At 48.7% G+C, this 23595-nt stretch overlaps 1 protein-coding gene across 1 annotated transcript; it reads right to left on the bottom strand.

Moving 5' to 3' along the window:
* Positions 1–836: 836 nt before the first annotated feature.
* LOC101831585 (L-gulonolactone oxidase) lies at positions 837–20217 on the bottom strand. The gene is made up of 12 exons (XM_013117283.3): positions 20084–20217; positions 19132–19233; positions 17083–17208; positions 15244–15338; positions 14548–14638; positions 11891–12076; positions 8697–8804; positions 6449–6525; positions 4164–4313; positions 3831–3995; positions 2339–2429; positions 837–1677 (listed from the first exon to the last, which is right to left on the bottom strand). Exons 1-12 carry the CDS (start codon positions 20084–20086, stop codon positions 1549–1551), a joined length of 1323 nt encoding a protein of 440 aa, XP_012972737.1. The 5' UTR covers positions 20087–20217; the 3' UTR covers positions 837–1548.
* Between the last annotated feature and the right edge of the window lie 3378 nt (positions 20218–23595).

Here is a 23595-nt window from a genome sequence, read left to right as displayed (position 1 = left end):
CTAGAGCTATGGGTGGCTGGAAGCCTCTTGATCGTGTGCTGGGAATCAAACTCGGGTCCTCTACAAGAGCAGTGCATGCCCTTAAACTCCTGAGCCATACTGACTCCCATAGCCACTCAGATCCATTCCAGAGCCTTTGAGAGAAAAACAACCAACGGATATATCAATAGCAAGGGGTTCAATATTGGACGTAGGCGCCTGTGATCTCAGTCTGCAAGGCAGTCCCCAAGGCCGCAAACTTTGGCTGGAGTTAGTGTGGACTCTTTACAGACCCAAAGTCCCCTAATGGGCATGTCTAACCTTTTGGCTGGTCAACATGGCATTATGATCTACAAAAGTTCACACACAAGAAACAAGCAATCACATTTTTAAAAAAATTCAAAAACTATAATATTTTAAGTAAACTCTACATTAAAATATTTGCTATTGTTGATACTAAGAGTGTCACGTCACTGTGCCTTCATTTGCACTTTTTTAAAACAAAGGTGTTGAGCTGGGCAGTGGTGGTGCACACCTTTAATCCCAGCACTAGGGAAGCAGAGGCAGGCCGATGTCTGTGAGTTCGAGACCAGCCTGGTCTACAAGAACTAGTTCCAGGACAGCCTCCAAAGTCACAGAGAACCCCTGCCTTGAAATCCTTCCCCCAACCCCCCCAACAAAAAAAATGATGTTGATCTTTTTCCTTGTTCGGTGGTCTTTGTGTATCTGCTACAGAAAAATATCTAACCATGTCCTTTGCCCCTTTGCTGATCTGGTGGTTCTGTTGGTAAGTACATTTTGTATTTTAACTCTTTATGAGGTAGGATTAAAATACAAATGTCTCAGGGGCAGAAAAGTATCTTCAGAGTCTTTTAATTTTTGCAAAGTAGCTGGAGCATCTTGGTTCTCCAAGTAACACCCCAGAGCAAACTGAAATCACATTTGTGAAGAAGGTGAGAACAGTACCCAGGGAAAGCCAGGTACAGGGTGAGACCCTGCTCCTAAGACCTGTCTCTAAGGTGATGGGAGAGACACACAGATGAGGTGAATTCCACTCTGAACACCTCCTGAAAGAGGTGAGAGCCAGGCCACGCCAGTCAGGCCAAGGGGACCTATCTGGAAGAGGACTTGCCCAGGACCAACAGTCTCTGGGCATCCGAAGAACTTTTAAAGAGAAAAGAAAGCAGAGCATACTCCATGCCACCTCTGTGCTGAAACTCTTGCCAAGGGATCCCTTCTGAAGAGATCTGGAGAACCGCAGGCCTTGGGAGCCTCACTGCACCTGGCTGACTGGCGGAGTCTAGGCATGTCCAAATCCCCAGTCTGGACGATTGTAGTGTGTGTGGGACTCATGGGAATGAAAACAGGAATTTGAGTGAGAGGCCACCTCTTGCCCGGGGTGCTTTGAAGATGGTGGAAAAGGGAGCAGAGAGGCCCCGCCCAGAGCCCAGGCCTCCTGTATGGTCAGGAGTGGAGGTCAGCCCCCATTGTGCCTGTGGGACAGCGTTCCATCCCCCAAAGACTTCAGGGCATGAGGGGTGGGGGTGGTTGCCGCCAGTCCTGCTTTATTTAGTAGAACACCTTCTCCAGATATGAGTTCAAGAACATCCCAGTGGGGTCCAGCTTCTCACGAATGTTACAGAACTTTTTAAAGGCGGGGTACATCTTCTCAAAGTCCTTCCTGGTGCAATTGTGGGCCTGTGGAAGCAACCGGATGCAGCAGGCTTTGTCTTTACAGAGGTGGCAGGCCAAGCTGCAGGCCACCACCCAGAGTCCCTGAACCTGCATTACGACACTACTCCCCCACCTTCTACACACACTACAGACTCCCCAACAGAAAGGGATCTGGAAATTAAAGCTGAAGGAGTTTAGAATTCATCACTGTATCCTCATCCCATAATACCATGGAGGGCCTGGCACTGAGCCCACCACCACACAAACATTCTACTTTCCTATCTGTTTTATTTTTATTTTTTTGGTTTTTCCAGACAGGGTTTCTCTGTGGCTTTGGGGACTGTCCTGGAACTAGCTCTTGTAGACCAGGATGGCCTCGAACTCACAGAGACTCCACCTGCCTCTGCCTCCCGAGTGCTGGGATTAAAGGCGTGAGCCACCAACGCCCGGCTTCACTTTCCTATCTGTTAAATAGACACAAAGATGCCTGCCTTAGCCTGCTCACAAGCTCCACAGGAAAATCCGATAAAGTGAAGGAAGTTGCTATGAAGACCCCCCAAGGGCCCAGCAACATCTGGGCTTCTGGAGCTGGAGCACAGGAGAGGCACAGTACCTTTTACTAGGGGTTAGGTTCCTCAGAGTAATGGAGAGGAGGCCCACGGCTATGGGTGAACTGGAAAGTTACCTTTGCCCAGTGGGGTCTGCCTCCAAACTTCTTCATGATGGTCTCATAAGCCAGCCAGTAGTCCAGCCGAGGCACATCCTTGCCATAGGGCCTAGGGAAGAGAGGAAGAAGATGATTATCCAGGCATCCCTGTCTCATGATGTGTCCCACCACTGCCTCAGGTGCATTCCCTGTGACCTGCCCTAATCTGCCAGGTGACTGGAGATCAGGATGGCTCTTCCTGCAGGACAGCACAGCCAGGACAGGCACCTGAGGCCTTCTGCTCATGGCACATCCCCCGGGGATCCCCAAGACTTTGTCCCCTTGTGTATTTATCAGTTGGTGGCTAGACATTACTGTGAGTTTAATATTGGCCCCAGACCCTAAAGTAACGGAGCTTAAAAAGTTTCTCTTGTCCTGGTTAGTTACAATAGTATAAAACAGACACAGTGTGTTGGTATTGCTTTACACAGGTTAGTTACAATAGTGTAAAACAGACAGTGTATTGCACAGACAAGCAGCCTAGCAGAGGTATGCAGAAGGGCATGCCATATAGGTTTTCACAGGCTGACATTCATTGTGACAAAATTGTGAACGGCGTGTTTGTCAGAATACATCCTCTTTGAAAGCAACTCCTGACTGTCACACAATACACACATACATGCATTATCCACACAATATACAAATAACACCAATTCTTGCCTATAAATGCTTGTACACGATACTTAAATACAACATACACAATAGTTACACAGCTGGGATTCACACGTATTATATACACACATAATTCGCATGATCTTTTTGCAGTGCCCACACATACTAGTCACATACAATACTCCCACATATCACATACACGCATAGTACTTTGGCCAATGCTTTGAAATCCCTGGGGTTGACAGATACATCCTAACATCAGGTTAGTATCTCTCCCCCTGAACTGAAACCAGTTCCAGAACTGCTCTCAAATATAGATAGCATGGCTCCCAGGCCAGCAGAAATCTGACTGGCTTGGGCACCTGAGCTAGGATATATTGCTTGTTCCATTATAAAGTCCTCGTAAATGGTAAATATTCCTCATTAAAATTAACTCACTGTAGCAGGGCATTGGTGGCGCACGCCTTTAATCCCAGCACTCGGGAGGCAGAGGCAGGTGGATCTCTGTGAGTTCGAGACCAGCCTGGACTACCAAGCGAGTTCCAGGACAGCCTCCAAAGCCACAGAGAAAACCCTGTCTCGAAAAAACCAAAAAAAAAAAAAAAAGGTTAACTCACTGTTGATGTTAGAATATAGAGACCAGGCACAGCCTATAAGTGGTACATGTCACGAGACTCTACAGGGAGGGAGTAATATTAGAACTCAAAGGAATGAGGTGCCATTTCTAGCTGCTAGGATCAGTGTCACCTCCCAGTCGAGAAGGTGGCCTCAGAGACAGGAGAAAATTGAGAAAAGGAGCGGAATCCCTTTACACGAGGGGACAGTTCCCTACACCCCACACCCTGCAGCGAGCTGTCACCTGTATATGATGATGTTCACGTAGCAACTGTCCCTCTGGAAGCAGGGGCTCATCAGGATTTCATCACCTCGGGTGAAGCGCACCTCCACAGGGAAGTGGGCTACCACATTGGGGTGAGCCTCCAGCATGGCCTTCAGCTCCAGTAGAGCCTCCTTGGTCTTCTCCCTGCCCTCAGCCCAGGAGAGACCTTGGAGTAAGAAGAGGCTACCCAATCCTCCTACGTGGTTCAATAAATGGCTCCCAGGGAACCTCAGCCCGGGGTGCTCGTGGCATTGGGGACTCCCAGCTCTAGAGGGACCCGTTTTTCACGGCAGGCCTGGGGGAGTGCGCTACCTGGGGATGGCCCAGTCTTGGACATGCTGCTTGAAGCGACATTCGTAGGTGAAGATCTTGTGGCTGAGGTTGCTGCTCTCCTTCTTGTGGCTGAACAGCAGCCAGAAGAAGAAGCGGTTGATCCAGCCCACGAGGCATGGCAGGTAGGTGCTGCAGACAGGGGACAGGCAGAGGGGGCGGGGCCAGCCATTGCTGTGTGTCAGCTGTGGGCTGAGTTCTTTTCACACCAGACCCTCACTCTTCACTCCTACTCTCCTAGTGGTCTTGTTGGATCCTGGCAGGGCCAGCACGGTGTTGGTCTGGGTAGGGACAGCGGTCACTTTACCTCACCTTTTTCCTCCCGCCAGCCCTTAAAGACTGTGCAGTGTTGCTGGGCTGTGGTAGTGCACACCTTTAATCCCAGCACTCAAGAGGCAGAGAGTCAGGCAGATCTCTGTGAGCTCGAGGCCAGTCTGGTCTACAGAGCGAGCTTCAGACAGGCTCCAAAGCTACAGAGAAACCCCATCTTGAAAAAACAAAAACAAACAAACAAGACTGCGTGCAGTGTCTTGTAAGTTAGTACCACACAGTGACAAATGTCCATGTCTCAAAGCTAAGGCAAGGTGGAGTGAAGTTTTAATTTCGGCGGGTGCCTGCCAGCATTAGCTCCATAAAGAATGTGGTGGCGCACGCCTTTAATCCCTGCACTCGGGGGGCAGAGGCAGGCGGGTCTCTGTGAGTTCAAGGCCGGGCTGGACCAACAGCCTCCAAAACAATACAGAGAAACCCTGTCTTGTAAAACCAAAAAAAACCAAAAAACAAAAAACAAAAAAAAGAATGTGCTATTCACTCTCCTTCTACACCCTGGGAGCCTTGATTCAATGCTGCCAAGAGTTAACTGCTAAAAGGGGAAGTGTCCTGGGAGAGGGTCTTGGCTTAGACTCTTGTCCCTAGACACAATGCTAGGAGTTCCCTGGGGAACTGTACAAAGAGGCTCAGTGCTTCTTTTTTTTTTTTTTTTTTTTTTTTTTGGTTTTTCGAGGCAGGGTTTCTCTGTGGCTTTGGAGGCTGTCCTGGAACTAGCTATTGTAGACCAGGCTGGTCTCGAACTCACAGAGATCCGCCTGCCTCTGCCTCCCGAGTGCTGGGATTAAAGGCGTGCGCCACCAACGCCCAGGAAGCTCAGTACTTCTTGGGCCAAGACACAATTGCCTCCTAGCTTTTGGCTCTAGAAAGTTCACACGCTATTTTTTTTCAAGACAGGGTTTCTCTGTATTGTTTTGGAGGCTGTCCTGGAACTCTGTAGACCAGGCTGGCCCCGAACTCACAGAGATCTGCCTGCCTCTGCTCCTGAGTGCTAGGATTAAAGACATGTGTCACCAATCCTGACTCACATGCCATTGTTTAAGACTCTCTCTCTCTCTCTCTCTCTCTCTCTCTCTCTCTCTCTCTCTCTCTCTCTCTCTCTCTCTCTCTCTCTCTCTCTCTCTGTCTCTCTCTGTCTCTCTCTCACACACACAGAGACTTGCTCTTTGGCTGGTGGTGCTTTCAAGAGGTAATTAGATCACGAGGTGGGTGCTACCTTTATCAGTGGGTTGACACGCCGGTGATTTCACAGTTGTGAGGACTATCAGATGGTGGGGCTCGGTTGGAGGAATAGGTCACTAAGAGTGTGTCTCTGACTGTGTGTCTACCCACAGACCTTTCCTTTCTCTGCATCCTGCCTGCTGTGTGGTGGTCACTACTATGCCCTCACCATTGTGAGTCTCTGCCTTAGTCCCACAGTAGTGTCGTCAATGTCCATGGACTGGACCCTCTGAACTCATGAGCCAAAATAAATCTCCCTTCCTTTAGGATGACTTTCCCAGGGGTGTTGTCATAGCAACAAAAAACTGACTGACATTTAGAATCTGCCCACCCATCAACCAAAACGCCCATCTACCCATCCACCAAATTGCCCATCTGCCGCCTTTCCCACCTCTACCCCCACTGACTTGTTACAGGCACTGCTCAAATAGACTCATCCCTCTCTTCCTCCCATCTTATTTCCTCCTGCCTTTCCTGGTCCACTGGCTCACAGCCCCCAGGGTGCCTTATTCTCCTTCAAATCCTTGTAATGACTTTCATTGCCCTTAGAATGCACCCGAAGCTCTCCAGGTGATTCCAATGTGCAGCCAGAGCTGAAACCACCGCTCTGAACCCAGGAGGCTGACCCAGTTTGCAGGTGTAAAGGCAGGGCCTCTTTTGATTGAATGCATCCTCCACAGCATACAGAAGATGGGACAGAGGCCCCATGGCATTCCTACCTGATCCAGAGCAAGAACTCCAATAGGTAGAACCCAATGGCATAGTCCCAAAACCAATTAGATGCAGAGGAGGGGGCCTGGGAGGGATAAGGTATTATGAGTTAGGCACCAGGAACTCAACTTCTTTCTGACTTCTTTATTACGATGTTCCATTAGAAGACTGCTGTGGAATGTTATGTTAAGATGTGTTACATTCATTTATGCTATGGAATACGTGTTTAATGATGCGAAGATGTGTTGTAGTCTTTTGTGTTGGATTTGTTTAACTCTGGGAAACTGTTACTTTGCTGTCTAAAACAACTGATTGGCCTAATAAGGAGCTGAATAGATAGGCAGGAGAAAGGATAAATGGGGCTGGCAGGAAGACAGAATAAATAGGAGGAGAAATTTGGGAAGAAAAGAGAAAGGAACAAGAAAAAGAAAGAGAGAGGACACAAGGGGCCAGCCACCCAGCCAGGCACAGAATAAGAGCGAAAGGAAGTAAGAAAAGGAAAATGCCCAGAGGCAAAAGGTAGACAGGATAAGAAAAACCAGCTAGAAACAAGCCAAGCTAAGGCTGGTGAGCATTCATAAGAAAGAATAAGTTATTTGGGAGCTGAGTGGTGGGCCTCCCAAAAGAGCAAAGAATAAAAAGGGTAAAAAACAACCAATTACAGAAGACATGTCCCAGGAGGACTTTCTGTTGAGAAGGAGGGAGGAAAGTGAGATGACCCACCCAGCAGGACAACTGGAAGCCTTATTTCTCCATGGAGAGCTAATTTCCACCAAGTGGGTCTCAGGAATTAACTCAGGCCAGCAGGCTTGGCAGCAAATGTCTTTTCCAAGTGAGCTATCTTCCCTGGCCTGCATTTATTTTTCATAAGACAAATATACCACCTGTCCCTCCCCCCTTGAGAGCCCATGATCCAGGTGTTCATCAGCCACCCTTTACAAATCCTACACTGCCCCCTCTACACAGTAGGACTTGGGATACCACTGGCATTCATTTTTAGATTATGGCTTTTTAAACCTTGCATGCGTGTTTATATATGCACCTATGCACATGTGGAGGTCAAAGGTCAATACTGAATGTTTTCTTTAGTCTTTCCATCTTAATTTTTTAGGCAATCTCGCACTGAACCTGGAGCTTGCCAAGTAGCTAGACTGACTGAGCAGCCAGACCCAGGATTCCTCCTGTCTCCACTTCCCCAGAGCTGGGATAACAGCTGTGTGCTACCACCCTCTAGCTTCTTTTTATTTATTTGTTTTTTTCTGGATGCTGGGGATCAAACATGGGTCCTCATGCTTGCATGGCAAACATTTTATCAACAAAGCCAACACCTTAGCTGGTAAGTGATGGCTTTGTTGTGGAATACAATATTACTTTAACTATATAAAATGTGTTACATTTGTTTATGCTGCATTTGTTACATCATATAAAGATGTGTTTCTGTTTTACCTTGCCTGCCTAAGGCACCTGATTGGTCTAATAAAAAGCTGAACAGCCAATATCTAGGCAGTAGAAGAATAGGTGGGGTGGTCATCAGAAAGAATAAGTAGAAGCAGGAATCTAGGCTCAAATGAAGAAGGAGAGAATGAGGGAGAAAGAGAGCGAGTTGCCCAGGCATGGAGTAAGACATACAGAATGAAAGAAAGGTAAAAAGCCGAGGCAAAATATAGATGAAGAGAAACAGCTTAATTGAAGTTATAAGAGCTAGTGGGTCAAGCGTAAGCTAAGGCTGAGCATTCATAACTAATATTAGTCTCTGAGTCGTGATTTGGGGGCTGGTTGGTGGCCCAAAAGAAAGCCTGCTACATTTGTTTCCTTCTGCTGAGAAGCCCCTTATTTGCAAGGCTGTGAGAACAGCAGACAAAATTTTGTCTCTTCAATGAAGTGGAGGTGTTACAGGAGTGCATGAAGGATGCTGTGTGGTCCAGTCCAGCTGTCTGACACTCAGATCCATCCATCCTGCCTTCTCCTGTGTGCACTTCTTTTCCCTGTGTCTCTCCCCCACATCTAGGTTTTCCCTTTGAGGCACTGGACCCCAATTCATCCACCTTCCTTCCCACCTTCACCTCTGTCTCTTCCTCTCTTCGTGTTCAATGGCAATCCCATTTCCTTGGCCATCAGGACAAAGGTCAAGTGCTCTGGGATGGGGAGGGTGTGCAGGCTGTGGGTGTGTGAAGATGGAGTGTGTGTGTGTACGATAGTGACCAGCAGCCCCCTGCTCCAGGATGCTGGGAAAGGTTGGGCCTGACCCGCAGTTACCTTATTGGTGTGGTCTTGGTAGATGATGTTGACATTCTCACTGTGAGGAAACCAGTGGAAGCGGAAGTATTCTGACTTCTTGAGGTGGCTGTCCAGGTTGTCCAGCACCTGGTACAAGAGGGAAGCAGGCTAGATGATCTTGACTGTCAATTTGATTTGACTGAGAAACATCTAGATTAGTGAAGCTCACCTGGATGGGTCTGTGGGAGTGTCTCCAGAGATGATTAGATCATGCAGGCTCTGGCCAAATCAACCGAGTCAGGCTCTTTTCTATTCTTTAGCTTTTTGAGACAGGGTTTCTCTGAGTTAACAGTCCTGGCTGTCCTATAATTTGCCTTGTAGACCAGGCTGACCTCAAACTCACAGAGTTCTGTCTGCCTCTGCCACCTTTGTCCTGGGATTAAGGGTGTGAGCTGCTGCCACCACCACCTGGTCAACCCAAGCTCTTGATGGGCTCATAATATGAAGGCATTATGGGAAAGCAATGGGTCAGAGGTAGGGTATAACTCTGGTACCCTCTTCCTCTGCTTCCTGCTGTGCTCTCCCTGCCGTGATGGGCAAAATGCCCTGAAACTGTGAGCTAAAAGAAACCCTTCCTCCTTTAAGATGTGTCCGCCACACATTCTTGACCATTATGAAAAAGAAACTAGTCCAGGGAGAGGCTGTTAGTCACAGGAAGAAGTCAGTAAAGCCAAGTCAAGACCTAGGTGTGTTCTAGTTTATTTTGAATAGAAGAAAATACTGGAGTTGTTTTAATATTACCAAACAGCTTGGTATAGGTCTTAAATATGCTGGATGTTGGGCTGGAGACATGGCTCAGCAGTTAAGAGCACTGGCTGCTCTTTCAGAGGTCCTGCGTTCAATTCTCAGCAACCACATGATAGCTCACAACCATCTATAAAGAGATCTGGTGAGCCGGGTGTTGGTGGCGCACGCCTTTAATCCCAGCACTCGGGAGGCAGAGGCAGGCGGATCTCTGTGAGTTCGAGGCCAGCCTGGTCTACAAAGTGAGTTCCAGGACAGCCTCCAAAGCCATAGAGAAACCCTGTCTCGAAAAAATAAAAAAACAAACAACAAAAAAAAGAGATCTGGTGCCCTCTTATGGCCTACAGGCATACATGCAGGTAGAACACTATAAATAATAAATAAATCAATCTTTTAAAAAAGAAAGCCAGAAGGTTTCCTTTATAAAAAAAATATATGCTGGATGTTAAAATCACTCACATACACTTTGACTTACCCAAGTAGCTTAGAGGTGATAAATGACATCTTACCCTAGCTTAAGGAATTATTAGTGGTATGTATAAACTGGGGTCAATGTGAGTAGCAAATGGGGTTGTTATAATGATTAAATGACACAATATGGCAGAAAGTACTTAAAGCAGTACCAGGCACAAGGGAGTCACTTCATATGCCTCAAACCCTGCATCTAGTATTACAGCTTCTATGCTGATTGCTGTCACTGTCATCATCACCATCTTCCTCACCATCATTATGTTTAACTTCATTACCATCACTATCATCATCATCACCACCACCATCATCTTTGCCTTCATCATCGCCATCACTATCGTCCTCATGCCTGTCACCATCATTTTCATCATCTCATCTCTTACACACAGCAGATCCTAATACCACTCATTACTGCCTAGTTTGAGATACTATCACAGCATGAATAATGTCTCCATGGAACCCAGCAGGCAGATGCAGGACAAATTTAGAACCCAGACTATAGATAGGTTTTGGCTGTGGGTTGAGGAAGAGTCCTGGTCTTGGAATGGGTTGTCTGGATTGAGCTCTAGGATCCCAGCAGCAAATGTAATGGCACTATTTTGTAGACTCTGGATCTTGAGAGGCGTATCCACTAATCTTTCCTCTTTGAGTGGCTCTATGATTCACAGGCAACAGTGTCCTTTATGACACTGAGTGAGAGGCTGCTGGATGCCTGGTCTCACCCATTACAAAGAGAGCTCTTTCCCATCCAAGTTCATAATTTTTTTCATATGAGTATGCATGTGTATATTTATGCTTTCATGTGATCATGCAGGTATGAGAGTACATTATACATGCAATTGTCCGTGTGTGTGCATGAGTGTGCATATGCACATGTGTGGGCTTATGTGCATGTTGAAGTGGGAGAGGCAGCCTAAGATGAAACTCTAATAGACCCAAGATTTGTCTGTAATTGTTTTAGTGCTGCTGAATTAGGTCAAAGGAAACAAGACAAACAGGTGGTAGGAGACGTCCATTTGCCCAGCTCTGGTAGAGTAATGGAAACATGGGGGCTGATGCTCATCCTCTACAAGGAAGAATGAGTACTTTATCAAAATCTCCAGATTAAGCATCAGTACATTCTAGCTGGACTTGGAGGCAGGACAAAAGATTCAACAATGCAGCATGCCAGATTACAACCTCTTTCTGATGGAACATGGTCCTAGCTGCCCTTCCCTTTCTGGCCTGTGATAGTCCTTCTCTCCTTAGCCTGGAAGACTCCTCTGCAGCTGTCCTCACAGAGGTCAGCAATGGCCTCCTGGGATTGGTTGACCTGGATATTGATCTGACCCCCTAAAGCATTCTGTGGACACCCATTACCTATTGCTTTGGGAACCCTACCCTCTCCTCACCATCTTCATTCCTGTCTAGCTAACCCCTCTGTATGCTCCCATCAGCCAAATGTTCTGTCTTCAAAGGCCCCTTTCTTTCACAAAAGCCCACTTTTGGGGTGTAATGGACCCTCATATTGATCAATTTCCTAGGGTGATGAAGCTCTCTACCACTGGCTGAACTGTGTCTATTAGATTCCTGTACCGAATCCCTAACCTCTTTTCCTTACAATATGACCATGTAGAGACCGGGCCCAGATCTAAGCCTGTGGTGCCTTCCATGGTAAGAGAGTCCTGGCATGTCCTCCATAGGACAGGTGGGAGTCAATGCCCTTAAGAACAACCAGTCCACATTTTCCTGGGGCGGCTCTCTACCCAAACCCCTTCCACAGCCACATGTCAGTAATGCCTGAGGTTCTTCTGGGTCTTAAAGCCCATCAGGGTTCTGACCACAGTCTCTCTTGGGCCAAGAAAGAAAAGTGTGGTGAAGTGAGACACCCCCCCACACCTCCTTGAGCGCACCAAAGGTCCTGAGGGTGGAACCCCTGGTCAGGACCTCCATCTGCTTTCTGAGGGTGGGCAGACTAGTACCTCCTTGAGGGTGGAAGGAAAGGACGTCTCCTGCAGCTGGAACTGTGACACGCACTGCAGGGTCACGGTGAGGATGACGCCCAGACAGCCTAGGTGCACCCGTGCAGCCTGGAACACATCTGCGTTGCTTGACTCAGAGCATTCCAGAACTGCCCCATCAGCCGTCATCAGGGTCAGGGCCACCACCTGGCAGTGGGAGAGGTGTCACACTTAATATCCCCGCTCAGAATCATCACCCCACTTTCTGGCTTGTCCTCACAACAGAGGCCAGGTAGCTCCTGCTCCCAGGGGCTACCATGGTCAGTCACACAACTTCCTAGCCAGGTCCATTGTTAATATGTGAGAGGGGATTCTGGGAATGGGGGGGGGGACGGGTGAGGAATGCTGCATCTGGTATTAGCGCTCAGTTCTCAGTAGAGTGGAGCCCATCATCATGTGATATCACATGGGACCCTGCTGGCTTGGCTTGTCCTCCATCATTCTGTGGCCTTGGACAAGGAGCAGCTAGCCTCCGCAGCTTAGAGATGCTCTGGGGACACAGGCTCCCAGGAGAGATGCTTGACAAGGCCAAGTGAACACATATGTGCCCTGAGATGGGACAGTGGATTGGGATCCCAACAGCCTTGTCCAAGCATGTGGAGTCTTCCTCTTCAATAGAGGACTCTTTCTCCTGAGGAAATGCATTCTCCTGCTTAGCCTCACCTCACCAGAAAGTTTGGGTCTCTGTGAGTATTGAGGCATTTGGTTGCAAACTGATGGAGGTTCCCAAGGCCCCCACTTCCAGAAGGGCTCTCTCTCTCTCTCTCTGCACTCTGCTACCTGCTAATTTGGATGGAAATAGCTTCTGATGTGTGCAGTTGTGGTTGGCTGCTCAGGGAGAGGACAGCCACAGCTGAACTAATCCTAATTAACAGTGACCAGAGAGCAGAGAGGAGGAACTGACAGAAATGGGACACTGTGGCCAGCTGTGGTGGGAGGGGCATCTCGGTATTCGTTACAGAAGCTGGACGCTGTTGAAGATTCAGAGCCTTGAAAATAGTGTGCCTGTGAGATGCTTCGTAAGCATCTAAAGGCCTGCGAAGGGTAGGGCTTTGCAGTAACTGCTGTGACCTCGCCTGATGCTAGCCCTAACTGCCTGGGAAGGTAGGAGATCAAGCGGGAAGCCTGTGAGCAGCCTCCTGCTGTAAGCCGATGAGATGCCAGAGCTGTTCACCCTGTCTCCTGGCCTCTGTAGCTTTACTTGAATCTGAAATGCTCCCCAAAGTTACATGTATTAGCGTCTTGGTTGCCAGCTGATGGGTATAGGGGAAGCCATTAACTCCTGACAGATCTAACCTCAGTGATCCACGGGTTGACTAATTTGATGGAGGTTGTGAAAAATGAAGACTTGGGGTCTAACCGGAAGAAGTACATTACTGAGGGGAGTGCCCTGGAAGGGCCTCTCCTGTCGCTGACCCCTTTTGCTGTCTCCCATTCTGGCTGCTGTGTGGTAGCTAACTTTCCTGGGTCATGCTTTTCCTTCAAAACCATTGAGCAAAAATATACTTCTCCGGGGCTGGAGAGATGGCTCAGAGGTTAAGAGCACTGACTGCTCTTCCAGAGGTCATGAGTTCAATTCCCAGCAACCACATGGTGGCTCACAACCATCTGTAATGAGATCTGGTGCCCTCTTCTGGTGTGTAGATGTACATGGAGGCAGGGTGTTGTGTTTGTAATAAAAAAAAATAAATCTTAAAAAAAATATACTTCTCCGTCTTGAAGCTGATTTTCCTCAGACATTTTGTTATAGTACCAAAAATGACCAATCTAGTTGCCAACAGCCTGACTGTAACACAGAACAAGTCCTCCCCTTTGATTCCAGGCCAGCTCAGTGGGGCTTCCAAAGAAAAGTAATCGATGAATTCTATGTGCATTTTTGAGTGGCCATTGTAGGTTAATTTTACACCCTGATTATCAGTGTGTAGCAGCAGACATTGACCATCTTAACATCTGTCCTAGATAGTGAAAAGAACAGGGCTCCTATCTTGGGAGCAGTGCCTATATCCCCAGTTACCACTGGGCCCCTTGGCTAGTGAGCCCAGCTTTGAGATGGCAATGGCCATGGAGAAATCCAAGTCGACAGTGTGGAATTGAAGGTGCTTGGCTTCAGAAAGGCTGCTCCCGAGGCAGGTACCTCTGAATTGCTGCTTCCTGATCTTCATTTTTTGTTCTCTCCCTGTGGGTTGGACTATCTTCATTTTAGCTGAGGATTTTGACAGCAATGTACCCAGCAGCTAGGGACCCTCCCCAGTGTGGACAGGGTGTGATGGATTAACACGTGTTTGTTTTTTAAAATGAAGGACAGGCAGACTCTGACACAAGTTACCCCTACGCCTTCCCCAGACCCTACCTCCACTACTGCCCTGCGGTAGCCCCATCCCCTGCCTGGTTCCTGTTTATAACTTCCAATGGAGTTGGTACCCCTTGTTCTGTGCTGCCTATGAGGATGCAGGGTTGGGATGAGAGTGTCCCTTGGGATGGCTAGAGCACTGACAAGCCAGGGGCTCCTTCAGGCCTGATGAGGTTGAGGGCAGGAAGTTGTGTTTCTGGGGGCACTGTCAGGTGTCTCAGGCCCATGCAGAGATAGCTCTAACCTGCCGTGGACACAGGAGACTCACCTGGGTGGCCAGGATGCCATGCTTGATCCCTGTGTTATGTGTTCCAGATCCAATGACGCCAGCAATTGTCACATCAGACACTGCTCCTAGACTGGGCTCAGCAGGTAGAGCAAGAGGGACAGAAATCAGTCAGACTTCTCAGGACAATGGGAGCCCCAGGTGAAGTACATGCTCCCTAGGACCGAAGGCCCTCTTTTCCAGACAGGGTTTCTCTGTATTGCTTTGGAGGCTGTCTTGGAACTTGCTCTGTAGACCACAGAGACTCACGGAGATCTGCCTTCCTATGCCTCCTGAGTGCTTGGATTAAAGGGGAGAACCCCCTCTTCACCTTGGATGGCCCAACTTGTGGTCAGCTCATCTTTCTGGGCCTCAGTTCCCTGATCTCCATGGCCAGCAGATGAGCGGTTTGCAGCGAGGCTTAGCTGTTTAGCCTTTGAGGCCTGCAGCCTAGCAGGCCCTTTCCTTAGCCTTTGAGGCCTGCAGCCTAGCAGGCCCTTTCCTTAGCCTTTGAGGCCTGCAGTCTAGCAGGCCCTTTCCTCTAACTACCAAAGGCACCCTGAATTGGAAAGGCAGATCTCTGAGAAAGGGGTACACCCTGAGAAGTGACTGTCTCACTGCCACATCCTTGAGTGTGGGGCCCAGAGCAAAGAGGGGAGAGCGGCCCTGGCCCACCCTGGGCAAGAGGAGGGCCCTTACTTGGACATGGCCAGGCCATGCTTGTCCAGCTGTGGGTGGAGGTCGGTCAGGAGGATCCCAGCTTCCACTGTTACCTGCTTCTTCTCCTTGTCCACCTGCAAGAGCCAGCACAGGCCGGGAGGGTTAGGCCACACACAGGCCCTTGCTCCCCGCTCAGACCCCTCTGGAATGTGAGTATGGCTATCCTAGCCTGTGGCCAGCTTGAGCACTCTTCTATCTAAAAGGGGGTAGGTACTGAGCCCAAGAATGCTGGAACATTGGGTGAAAAATTTGTTTTTTGAAACAGAGTCTTACTAGGTAGCCCAGGCTGGCTCAAACGTGCAGTTCTCTTGCATCCACCTTCCAAGCGGAGGGTTACAGATGCCTCAGTTCTGTACAGATGCTGGTGTCACCAAGTCAGCTCTTTATTTAGTATTGTAAACGGGACCCGAGCCTTTGCCCATGCTGGGCAAACACCCTCTGCTGAGCCTCACTTCTTCTGGGATGTTCTATGCAACTGTTCTTCTCACAGGTGAAGGAAATAAGAGCCAGAGAAGTGAAGAGCTTTGCCCAGGGACTCTTGAGCTAGGATGGTCACACCCATGTCCTCACCTTGTCCACACTGGCAAACTGGGACAGGGCCTGTTGCCACAGGACCTGGCTGTGCTATTGGGAGGACAAAGTCTCAGGCTAATCTCACCCTGGAGATCTGGGCAATGGCCAAGGGAAGGGAAGAGAAATGTCTAAACACGACTTTCTGCTGGGTGTCTGCACTGGCCATGTCAGGGTGAGAGCCTGAGAGCCAACGGCAGCACAGGGCCTATATATACCAAGATCTAAGGTCATGCAAACAGAGAAGTCGGTGACAGAGCTGGGGTGAGAGTCCACATCCGCCCAACTACAAGCACTCGCTCGCCCGTCCAGCCACCCAGGGCACAGAGCTCGGAAAATCAATTGCTGAAGCCCAGTCTTCACGAATTAGCAATCAGAATTAATTACTGCCATGACTAAGAGAAAGAGCCCGCCAGTGCAAGCTGCAGTTGAGAAGCCTAGGTCATCGCTAGCTGGCTGCAGGGAGGGGGAGCATCCCGTGGAACTCAGCTAGCTGACCAGCCCCGGCAGGTAAGGACTACAAGTCCTAAGCACACAGTCCTGGAGTCCCACGTGCCTGAGGGGCAAGTGGGTGCTGGCTGAACTGCAGGGACAGTATTCCAACAGAGAGCTAGTGGCGGTGCTGAGTCTGGGTTCAGCTTTGCCGTTGTTAGCTGTGTGATCACAGGCAAGTCACAGATCTTTTCTCTATTTGTAAGCCTAGTTCAATGTCACTTGAGATTCTTCTGGATCAGTCACTGTGAGTCTACTCTTTTTTTTTTTTTTTTTTTTTTTTTTTTTTACAGACAGGGTTTCTCTGTATTGCTTTGGAGGCTGTCCTGAAACTCACTCTGTAGACCAGGCTGGCCTCAAACTCACAGAAATCCACCTGCCTCTGCCTCTTGAGTGCTGGGATTAAAGGCATGCGCCACCACTGCCCGGCATGAGTCTACTCTTTGGGAGTCTGTTTCTCCACACTTCTTTGAATGAAGCAGAATGGAAGTTATAGCAAAAGTTGGGGAGACATCTTCTCTGTGACCACAAAGGGCCAGACAGACTTGACAAGCGGCCTGAGCAAGCCCAGGGAGCGCTCAGGTGACAGTTGCTTAGGGGAAGGCCAGGCATGAGGGTGTCACTCTGATGACACAGAGCAGGAAGGGGCTAAGGACTAAGAAAAAGGCTGAGAGATTTCACGCGTGGAGTCTGGGACACAGGCTGTGGCTATCCAGCTTAGGAACAAGCAGGGAGAGGAGACGAGGGCCGCAGTACCTGGAGAACCCGATTCATCTTGCCCATGTGGATCATGAAGCCGTCAGTGCAGGCGATGTCTGAAGGGGAGTGGCCACCACCCACCACCTTTACTCTCTTGTTCTGCTGCCGAGCCAGGGTCAGCACCTGTGGAGACAATGCCAGTGTAGACAGCAGGGCTGGGGAGACGTTGCAGGGGGAGCCTTTGGCATTAGTGGACCCTGCCTAGCTCAGAGAGCCAGACAGAGGGACTTAGATGCAAGCTGGGACAGAAAGTCACTGTCCTTCTAGTCTGTGGTCCTCATTCCTCCTACTTCAGCTCCAGACCTTCTCTCCATTTTGGTTCTAGACAAGATCTTGCTATGTGGTCCAAGCCTGTCCTCTAGTTTGTGATCTTCCTGCCTCCCTAATGGTGGAATTACAGAGTCACCACTTGGGACAATTGGAGGAACCCTCTTTTTGAGACCTATATAGCCCAGGCTGGCCTCAAACTCACTGTGTAGTCAACGCTGGCCTTGAACTCCTGATCTTCCTGCCTCCTTAGTGCTAGAATCATGGCATATATAGCCAGGCTGCTATGTGCAGCACTGGGGATTGAACTCAGGGCTCCATGCATGTCAGGCAAGCTCTCTATCAGCTGAAGTAGATCTCTAACCAACCCCAATCTAAGCTTTTAAAAGGCAAATCCCACTGCATTCCTCAACAATCAAAAACTTCTGAAGATGTTCTAGAGACAGGATAGGACCCAACTGCTTCAACATGGCTTCGAGGACCCTTACTTAGTCTACCCCTACACTTCAGTAAAGGCCTCTAGAGAATGGTGACTGTGGCAGACTGTGACCTATCCCAGGGCTGGCACAGGTAGATACTGTCTGGAGATAAGCACGTGGTTCCAATGGGACTTAAGTGAATCCAGTTCCTTTCTCCTCGTGCCCATGCTCAGACACGTTCTGGGAACCCACGTTTTACAAGCTGTATCTATCACAAAGCCTTCATTGGCAACTGAAAGTCGACTGAGAAATGCAGACTATACCGCCTGATCCTCCCACGGTACATTTTAGGCTGAGGCTGAGCAAGACATTGTGTCACACCACAAGCCTGGAGCTGCTTGGCCATGTACCTATTTTCATTTTCACTGGGTTTTGCTGGCCCTCCAAGGAGACACTACCTCACCCTGTTAGTACCACAAGGCCATGTGGACTAGCACATCCTGGAAACCATCTTCTTGGGTAGCTATGCCAGAAGCACACTGTTGGCTCCCTCCCTCATCCCCTAATTGCCCAAGCTCCGTCAAAGCCACTTTTCTTTAGTGCCAGCTTCTCACCCATTCCTGGTGCTCCTTTCTTGTCTCTTAGGGTGCAGTCCTCAGTCCCTACACTAATGTCCTTATCCAGTAACCCTGATTCCTCTTAGAAAGTCACCTCATGTGAGTGTAAATGTGAGTCTATGCATGCGTTTGTGCGTGCACAAGCACTCATGCATATACGTACATGTGTACAAGCCCAGGTACATATACGTGCATAGATGTATGTATGTACGTACAGGCCTACATGAGCAAGTGCATAGGCCTAAGTGCATATATATGCATAAATGCGCCATTTGCCCAGGTATCTGTGCATAGACCTATTTGTGTGCATGCGCATAGATGTATGCCTATGCATAGATATATGGAAAAGTGTGTGCATTTGCAGTTGTATGCAGAGGCCTATGTATGCACATGCACGGGTCTGCATGCATATATGTTCATGAATATGCATGTACACATGTGTGTGCATGCACGTGCACAAGTGTGTGCTTATAGTTCATTGCAGAAGCCTGAGAGGGGAGTGCCGACATGCCTGCCCTTGACACACTACTAGGCGGGCTTGGGGTGGGCATGGCAAATTGCAACAGGCTGATGGGCAGACTTGGAGCTGGGGAAAGCAGAAAGAGGAGCTCTGCGTTTACCCAACTAGGCCAGCAGTTAGGGACTGAGGTAGGCTTGGGTCAGGAAGTCCCACATGTGCCTGTGTTCTAGGGCCAGGGCTGTGGCTGCAGGCTGGGCAGCCCAAGTGGTGTTGATGGACCCACCTCTCTGACCTCCTCCACTGAGGTGGGCTGGTAGTACATCTCTGGACAGCAGCCATAGGTCTTCGCCCAGTTTTGGAACTGGACCCCTTTATACCCATGAACCTGTACCAGGAAGAAAGCCAGGTCTCAGTGGGTGAGCAGCCACTCTGTCCTAACTGTATGTTGCCAAATCATCAACCCCATGCCCCATCACAAAGGGGGGAGGACATGGCCACACCAGCTCTCTTTGGCCTCCTCGGGTTCTCGGGTCAGGGCCACTTAGGAAGATCAAGGGATGGCGGCTGCTCTGAAGCTGGCGGCCAACACAGGGCTTCCAGATGTTATCTTGTGATTCCCTCCTGATCAGACAGATGGGAATTCTGCCCATTCTGAGGCCAAGGGGACGGAGTTTAATAAGCCAGGACTCAGGTCAATCTCTGCTCCAGGCACATTGTTGGTGGCCTCACAGATAAGCAGATTAGAGTACTACAGACCAGTAGGACTGTAGGCAAAGAGCTGGCAGAGGGGCCCTGGAGGCAAGGGCTGGGGTCTGGCTTCCCTAGAGGGAAGGGGTGCGTCTCGGGGCAATATCGTCTTTTTAGCCTCCAGCCTAGGAATCATAATTCCGTTTGTTGCACACCACTGTAATACCCAGCCAGGCTGGGCCTATGTGTCATATCTTATTAGATCTTTACAATAATGTCGCCAAATAGAGAATATCAACCCTCCTTCAGCTGCCAAAAACCAAGGCTCAGAGAGGTAAAGGGTCTCCCTCAAGTTTGCAGAGGCCCAATGAAGGTGTGAAGAGTCCAACCTAGACCGTCCACTCTCATAACTCTTCAAACACCAACAGTCCCCCAAGTGCACTTGAAGAGTTCCCATGGCCCCAGCCTTGGTCAGGCTTTGCCCTCCCACATCTGGCTCACAGCTGGCCTAATCCACTGGCTGCATCACGGGACCCTACCATTCCTACCATGGTTCCAGCCGTCCGCGGTGTTAGACGACTTGAAGCGTCCCCAAAGAAAGTCGAACAAAGACGTAGGCAATAGGTGCAGTGGTCAGGCAACTTGAACTCTGGGTTACCTCAGGCAGAATGGGACTGGATGTCTAGCCACTAAAACCAAGGTACATAAACAGTGCGGGACAGGCTCCTCCCCCTGCAAGATCCAGGCAATCCCTGTAAATAGCAGCTGGGCCCCGCCCCCTGCCTGGGCGCTCCCCCCAGGAAGGCTGAAAAATGAACATTCAACAGCAGCTGCTGTGCTCCTGAAACCCACTGCCTGAGCTCTGAATCCAGCCTTGGGGGTTCGGAGCCAAAAGACACCAGCCTTGCTCTCAGGCTCAGAACAAGCCTGGCTGCCTAGGCCGCTGGCTTTGACACAGTACACCTCATGGGCCCTTCAAAGCCAGGTCTCCATGCAGCCCTGGTACTGAGCCCCCCAAACAGCCTCCTGCTTCACCCTGACCTATGGTGGCTGTGAGAGGCGATTGCTGAGTGACAGTCTAGGGCCATTCAGAAACAGTAACCGCTTTCCTGCTGAAGCAAACACGGCTGTTTTGGTTAAAACTCACAGACTCCTCATTTGGGCCCACAAGGTAACTAAAAACAGGATGAGCCTTACACCTGTCTTCATTGTGTCTCCCCTTTACTGAGGTCATGGAACGTTTTTCATTGGTTTTTGAATATTGAGACAGGACTTCTCTGTGTAGCCCTGGCTGTCCTAGAGCTCACTCTGTAGACCAGACTGGCCTTGAACTCAGAGAAGTACCTGCCTTCAGTGCCAGGATTAAAGGCAGTGCACCATCACACCCAGCCACCTTGGATTCTAAGAACAGCAACACCTCACAATATAGACCACCCTCCAAATTAAGACAGCTATCCATGAAGGTGAGGCTGTGTCCTGGAGCCCAAGGACTCATCTCTTGAGAACTGATATGCTCTTGTGTGGAGGGCAGAGGCCATGTGCACACATAAACGCTGGAGAAGCCTCTCAGGGGAATGAGGTGCATAGCTGCTCTTCCTAGAACACCAGGAATGATAATCGTTTTAGTCTAGTGACTTTGCTGTCTGATGAGACAGGCTCTGCTGTGTCTCCAAAATTTCTGCTTTTACCTACCCAAGACCTTTCCCCCTAAATCTTGAGCACTGCTTTTACACGATAAGACCCAGTCTTATGAGTGATGTCACTTGTGCTATGACAGCCTCAGTGACTTGTGTTATCTTAGGACCAGGTCAATCCCGACATCTATACTCACTGTGTTTACCTCAGTCATGCTAACTAGACCCTTATCTGCTCATTGTTTTTCAGTCCACAAGAACCATGTGTACTTTGCAAAGAGCTTCAATGTAAACATGTCTTCAATAGCTGTGAACTTGGGACTGAGTTAATTGTTATCTGAATACCGTTTTTCCAAAATTGTGCTGTGCTTAAGTGAGGCTAAAGTGAAATGATCTGGGCAGACACTAGGAGTCCTGGGCCAAGTGCTGGTTACCATAAAATCAGCTGAGCCGAGTTTCCTTCTTACCTCACCCTAATTGTCTTTTGCCTGCCTGCTGTAAAGCCCACAGGGGAAATCACCATAGCTGGCACTGCAACATTCAACGCCTGACCGTGGGAGAAGGTAAGGAACGTTTCCTTCAAATAGAAATAGGAAGGTTTAAGAAACTCAGTCCTCTCACCCAAGGAATTGAGACTGAGAGTGGTAACCAACATGGGTTCCTCTCAGTCCTTTGAGACGAAGCTTTTTGTGCAGTAGTTGAGATATTTGTTAAGATCCAAAGGATCAAAGTATTCAGAGTTACAGCTCTGCAACATTATAGGGATAAACCAAAGGGAAGACAACAATCCCCTTTAATTATTCTACAAGCTGGAGTATAGTAATGTATTGCTTGGAACCTCTCACAGGGAGAGAAAGGGGGAAAAAGATAGAAAAAAAGGGAGAGAAAATTTTCTGCCACACATCTTGGAAAGTCTTGGCAGGGAGAACCAAAGGGACCCCAGGGGCTCAGGCTTCCCTGTGGTCACAGAGACATATTGGGGCTCTCGTCCTCCAGAGTGAACTGACTAGAACTCCTATAATCCTGAAAGACCTCGGCATTAAAGCGCCGGGCACTGAACAAACCAAGAACCGGGGCCAGACCACTGGCTGCAAATGCAAGAGGTGATTTATTGAGTACACAGGTGCCTGCGGATGCTACTGCAACTCGGGTGCAGAGCATACCGGGCTTGTAGGGAGTACAATATTTACAGAGTTTTAATGGTTACATAAGTATCAGCATAGCAACAGGCATTTCATTGGCTCATCTTGGGGGCAGGGGTAGTTCCCACGGACTCTTTGAAGGAACAAGGAGCATAGGACATACTCTTCACAAATTCCACGTTGTTCCACAAAAAGATTGTACCCATCCCACCTAATACAACTCAAAAGTCTAAGCTTGCTACAGCCAACCTGCCTTTATTAGATGTTTCTTAACCATGAGATATTTTAACTGACACTGCTATTTATTTAAATTTGGATGGTAGTTTATCAGACAGACTAGGGAAGAACAGTGTCTTCGGTCATGATGGATGGATTTTGACCCTCAGTTTGCACACCCTCAGCCAAACTACTCCCAACTTCAAGCCAACTTTGTCCTGTTTCCTCTTTCACAATTTCTTCCAGCTGGGGTTAGGTCTAAATGCTCCTTTTGATGAGCTGTGTCATCTTTCTAAGTCTAGTGGCATGGTACAATAGCCAGAAAGCCTCTGCTCTGGAGCTTATAGTTGATACTCCCTCCCCAATGGAAGCCAGTCATATCAATGGTATACATTTCTTTTTTGGAACAAAAATAAAAGTACATCAAAAGAAATAAAAATCAGCAAAACTGGTGTACATTACTTAATTTGATGGGTGTTGTCCTCACCATGTGATTGAGGGCCAAGGTTTATTGAATATTCCCTCCTGTAGGAGAGAGCTTATTAAATAGTTGCTGAGTCTTAATATTTTTACAAATACTCTTTGACAAGAAAATCAATGTCTATGATCCAGCATTCACCAAAGGACTGGGGTTATGACCTTTCTTAGACTTGCTTACCCAGAAGAATGAACTCTCATATCATGTGTGCTCTGTAATGGAACATATAGCCTTAGAACAGCTATGCTCTCTCCATGCATATTCTGAAGGGAGATTAGTGCTTTGGGGTCTTCGTGTAGCCCTCCTAGCAGGAATGAGGCTATTCTAAAGAGAGACACGGTACCCCTCTCTTTGACAATCAGGCTATTGGAACAGTGGCCCCCAAGGAACTGAAATTACCCCAGGACTGGTGATGTTATGGTGCCCACCAGAGGAAGACCTTCTTTCTCAGGATGGGTCTTTCCAGCTTGTCAGTTCACCTTTCTTGAAATAAGGTAGTTACTCCATATGGTCTGACATAGTTTTTCAGGTTGTGCCTTGTCCTCAGTGACTCCATTTTGCAAGTAACAGCTGGCTCTGTTTTGAGGATG

This window comes from Mesocricetus auratus, unplaced genomic scaffold, assembly GCF_017639785.1.
Source record: "Mesocricetus auratus isolate SY011 unplaced genomic scaffold, BCM_Maur_2.0 Super-Scaffold_100707, whole genome shotgun sequence".
Taxonomy (NCBI): domain Eukaryota; kingdom Metazoa; phylum Chordata; class Mammalia; order Rodentia; family Cricetidae; genus Mesocricetus; species Mesocricetus auratus.
This window is presented reverse-complemented; position numbering and strand designations above follow the sequence as displayed.